Genomic DNA, 4,819 nt, shown 5'->3' with positions numbered 1-4,819 from the left:
CCTCCTGATACCGGTTTTCCCATCTGTAAAATGGGGATGTAAGAGTCTCTTTTTCTTAGAAGTTTGTCCTGAGAAATAAATAAGAGAATACGTATAAGGTACTTAGCGCAGTGCCTGACCCAGAGTGACCTAAACGCACCGAGCTTTGAGGAAAGTAGCCAGGGTGTGGTCACGCATCAGTTAGAATACCCATGAAACAGGGAGACATGGGCTCTCGGCTCTGTGGGGTTTGAAGAAATCTTCACGAACGAAGGGCATAACCCAACAGGCGAAGGCAGCTTTTCCCTGGCAGAGCTGGAGGAAGATATTCCAGGGGATGGAAAAGCACTAGGTTGGAAATAGGAGGCCTGCTTGGGGGGATGGGGATTAGTGCCCCGGGGCTGGAAGGTCAGGTTCATTGGCAAGGGGAGGAAAGGTCCTTTTAGGGATGTGTGCAGGCACCTTTCTGGCAGAGGAGGAGGTTCGGGGCCCTTCCATTGGCTTGAGCCTCAAAGCTGGAGTCGCGCGACCATCGCAAGACTACTGCGGGGTCAGGCAAGTCTCCGCGAAGGGAGCTCCCTTCCCGCCATCCTCTGGCCTTCTGGAGCGGGGGGGGGGGGGGGGGGCGGGGGCCTCCTCCCAGGACTTGGCCACTCCCAACATCCAGTACCCCCACCCCAGAGCCGGGTGGGAGGCAGGCAGGCAGGCAGGCAGGAGGCTTCTCGCGGGGGCTGTGCCGGGTGGGCGGTTTTCCCAGAGCAAGGAGTGAAGCGCGACTGACTTGGCGCCAGCTCCCCCAGATACAGACATGGTCGGCTGGGTGACCAGCCTGCCCAGTTAGCCCGAGCCCGGGGGGCTCCCTCAGGCACTGTGCTCCCATCCTAGGGGCCGCAGCACCACCTTCCACGGGTGTGGCATGTCACGGAGGGAGGTCAGAAGGCCACCAGCCATGCCAGGAGTGGGGCAGACCCCGGCAAAGGCCAAGCTGCGGCTGGCAGCAGGCACTGGCAGGAAGAGGAGCCGCCCGTGCGGGACAAGGCAGGACCTGTGGGAAGAGACAAACTGGAGGGACCAGATGTGGAGCAGAGCTGCCCCCAGCTTAAGAGGGGCCAGGGCTCCCAGCAGGGTAAGGAATCACTGGCCCTGTGGAGGGAGTGGGGAGGCAGGAGGGGAGGGGCTGAGGCGTCACCTCTGCTGCCAAAGCCTCACTCAGTATGACCGTCCCTTCCCAAGAAGGGGACACTGGCACCCGGGACTCCACGGCTCCACACTTGGGTGGTTGGGATAACCGAGCTGGTCTTACCCAGAGCGCAGCTCAGAGAGCTCCTTTTTCCTTCTCCGCTGTAGCTGCCTCTTCATGTCAGGACCTGGCTGGGCAAGGGTCAGCCCTACAGAGCAGGGGTGGCTCTGTGCTCCCTGCGGGCCCAGGGCACCCCGACAGCAGGATTCAGACTTGGCCGTGGGTGCAGCAAGGGCTAGAGCGTTAGGAAGAGTAAAGGACTCTCAGCTTCTGAGCTGCCATCTGACCCCAAGTGAGAGCCTCTCTCCATTTCCTCAGCCATAAAGCAGGGCAGGACTGAGAGTGCACAGAGAGAGCGTGAGGCCCTCGGGTCTCTGCTGTTCAGCAGCGCATGGCTGCTCACACTAGAGCGTTCTTAGAAACCAGGGGCAGATGGGGATCCAGTCAGACCCACTCACCCGGGGTCCTCTCTGCAGAGCGAGGCCAGTCCCGAGAACGCTGCTCGGGAGCGGAGCCGCGTGAGGACGCTGCGCCAGGCCTTCCTGGCCCTGCAGGCCGCTCTGCCCGCCGTGCCCCCTGACACCAAGCTCTCCAAGCTGGATGTGCTGGTGCTGGCCGCCAGCTACATAGCCCACCTCACCCGCACACTTGGTCGGGAGTTGCCCGGCCCCGCCTGGCCACCCTTCCTGCGTGGACTGCGCTACCTGCACCCTCTGAAGGTAGGCCACGAGCTCAGGGCCTCAGGGAGTGGGGTTTGGGATGGACTGGACTTAAGCCAGCCCTGAGCAGAGCTGACACTGGGACCAGCTGCTTCCTGCTCTCTCGGAGGGAGAGGAGCCAAGGCTGGCTCTTGGGACTGCGCTGACCTTGGGTGTAGTGGGGGTGGTGATTGGAACTGACTTCACGAAAATGCGGTTCCTCCAAGAGGAGGGAGATTCACAGAGTCCCAGGACTCTGGGGTGCCTAGCGGCAGGGGAGAAAAAGGAGCGGTTTCCGGGGCTGGGGCCTGGGAAAGGAAACCGCACCAGGAAAGCCCTAGACTCCAGGGCACACCACCCCTTCGTACAACGCCTTGGTGTCCCCTGGACTTCTGCCGTAGGAGGGATCCCCCTCTGGGAGAACAAGGTCTAAGAAAGCCTCATTCTAGAAGCAATCAAGCTGGGGTCGGGGAGGAGTTTGGGGGGTGCTTCCTGCATGCACCACCTCCCCAGACCAGGACCTACCTTTTCGGAGCCTCGGTTTTATCAGATGTGAAAGGGAAGAGAACGTGAGCCTTATTTCTCCTTCCGGGGCATGAAACGAGATCATGAACGAAAAATATAATTAACAATATTCATCATCGCAATAACGGCAATAACATCACTTGGGTGCTCAAGTGATGTCAGGAGCTGGGCTTAGCGCTTCGGCCATCTCTACCTTTTAGTGCGCACAAGAACCAAATGAGGATCACTTTCTAAGTGAGGAAATCGAATCTCAGGGAGAGTAAGTGGCTAAATGCAGTTTGAACCCAAAGGCGTCTGACCTCAGAGCCCATGCTCACAGCCACCAGGCAGGCCAAGGGGACGGCACTGTAAGTTGCTGCTTGCAGAGTGTAACTGTTATAGAGGAAGGGCCATGCTTGCCCTCTCAGGATAGATACAGCACTGTGATGGGGTCCACCTTGTTTTTATAGAGGATACTTTCACTATCTCTCGCCCTGAAACACAGTTCTGAAACGTCTTGAAAACTTGAGATTGTTTTCTTCCATGCAAATATAGCTTAAATGCAAGAATTCGAGACTACGTGGGGGCAACTCTGAAATACTGACGGGGACATAGTCACTTCCTTAGCTGTAAAACGATGAGCAAAGTAAGGCCCTTGCACGTAGGAGGTAATGGATACGTGTGTTGAAGAAAGAACAGATGAGAGCTGGTTTAGGTCAAGAACTTGGGCAGTTTGGTGGGATAGGATAGTTTGCTGGGGGCAGTGCCCCTTCGACTCCCCCGGTAAAGGGGCTGCCAAGAGGAGGGGAGACCTCAGGGCAGAGTAACCTGGTGTTTTGGGGTTGTCCACACCCCTGCTGGAAGAATGGGTGATTTTGGGAGGTCCCCAGCTTAGACGGACAGAGCAGCACTGATAAGTGTGGCCAGAGGCACTTGGGCGGGGGGCTGGGCAAAAGAAGAGGTCGGGACCGGTCAGTACCAGGAAGAACCTCTCCTTGCCCTAGTCCTGCTGCCCTCCCCACTGCCTAGCCCCTGGCCATTGCCAACACTGCCATCCACCTCCCTCCCCACTATCGGGGGGCTCTGTTCAGGGCCCTTGCTCTCCTCGAACAGCTCCTTATGGCCACCAGGCTCAGGTGGTCAGGAGAACGCATGGGGCCATAAGTGGCGGTGAGTCCGAGACCACTATCAGAGCAGTGATGAGGGAGGGCTCAGGGAGGGGGCTAAGGAAGGCCATGTTTGGGGTGCCAAGGACTACAAGGGGCTGTAAGAGTGAGTATTACTCACTTACCATCCCCATGTCTTGCAGAAGTGGCCCATGCGATCTCGTCTCTATGCTGGAGGCCTGGGGAGCTCTGGCCTCGACTCCACCACAGTCACCACCTCAAGCCAAAGAACAAAGGAGGCGGAGGCTGGGCCCCAAGTCTCTGAAGAGGCACACGCTCTCTTTCCCACGAAGCCACTCTCACCAGCTCTCGGGGACAAATGAGTATCATACTTGCCCTTTTCTCCTAGACTACAAGTCGAGCTTAGGGACCTGGATTCTCTACCAGCCCTGCCTGTCTTCACTCTGACTCTCAGCCCTCGGATCAGACGGACTCAGGTTCAACTCGCAGGTTCCAGCATGCAGACCAGGCGAAGCTGCAGGCCCTTCAATGGGAGGGGACTCAGAAGCACCGGTGGGGGTAGGGGGGGGCGCAAGTGCTCATCTGGGCACCCGGGGGGGTGACTTCTCAGTGGCTCCTGCTGTGGCAGCTGCAAGGGAAGTGGGAGAGGAAGAGGTTTGGCTGGGTTGGAAGTTGAGTTAGGGCACCCTCCCCCCCGCCCCGCTTTTCTCCCCTAAGCTTCCCACAGACACTCGGAGAATGCAAGGACAATGACAAGGCTGTGCAGGTGCAGAGGTAAAGGCCTAGGACGGCAGCAGCTGCGCGTGCTGGTGGGAAAGTCTAGGGCCAGACATGTGCGTGTGAATAGAACTGGGCCGGGTCACGTGGCCAGATCCTGGTGACACGGGGACCTGTCGTTATCGCTCCACAAACCCTTACCTGATGGCGAAGAAGCAGCGGGGAATTTAGGAGTCTTGTCCGCATGATGGTCTCTCCAGCAGCCCAGCATCACTACATTTCCTCCCTCTCTGGGCCCCGAGACCTTCCACTCTTTTCTTGGTATGACTTATATTTACAGGTTAAGCCAGAAAAACCTAAACCTACATTGCTTGCATTCCAGTTTCCACAGAAACTTTTAGATGGTCCCAGCTGCCTAGTTTGAGACGATCTTATCCCAGAGGCAGGTCTACCGGAAATGAACCAGACAGCACCTTGCATCTAAAGGATATTGATGGGCCTGATTACATCCTTGAAGGACCTTAGAGAGAGAACAGATATCTTTTCCAGAGGAT

The 4,819-nt window shown here is 57.6% G+C and overlaps 1 protein-coding gene across 1 annotated transcript; it reads left to right on the top strand.

The window, feature by feature from the left end:
• The first annotated feature begins 696 nt into the window (after window positions 1–696).
• Window positions 697–4,102, top strand: TCF23 (transcription factor 23). The gene is made up of 3 exons (XM_007088912.3): window positions 697–1,105; window positions 1,696–1,938; window positions 3,731–4,102. Exons 1-3 carry the CDS (start codon window positions 896–898, stop codon window positions 3,908–3,910), a joined length of 633 nt encoding a protein of 210 aa, XP_007088974.2. The 5' UTR covers window positions 697–895; the 3' UTR covers window positions 3,911–4,102.
• Window positions 4,103–4,819: the final 717 nt, after the last annotated feature.

The sequence above is a fragment of the Panthera tigris genome, chromosome A3, assembly GCF_018350195.1.
Source record: "Panthera tigris isolate Pti1 chromosome A3, P.tigris_Pti1_mat1.1, whole genome shotgun sequence".
Classification (NCBI taxonomy): Eukaryota; Metazoa; Chordata; class Mammalia; order Carnivora; family Felidae; genus Panthera; species Panthera tigris.
The sequence above is the reverse complement of the archived record's forward strand: the minus strand, read 5'-3'. Positions and strand labels throughout refer to the sequence as shown.

Bases quoted from the DNA above. Each gene is read 5' to 3' on its own strand.
- TCF23 (XM_007088912.3), top strand. From the start codon at position 896: ATGTCACGGAGGGAGGTCAGAAGGCCACCAGCCATGCCAGGAGTGGGG. The intron at 1,106-1,695 runs GTAAGGAATCAC...TCCTCTCTGCAG, and splicing joins GGGCCAGGGCTCCCAGCAGG to AGCGAGGCCAGTCCCGAGAA. The intron at 1,939-3,730 runs GTAGGCCACGAG...CATGTCTTGCAG, and splicing joins GCTACCTGCACCCTCTGAAG to AAGTGGCCCATGCGATCTCG.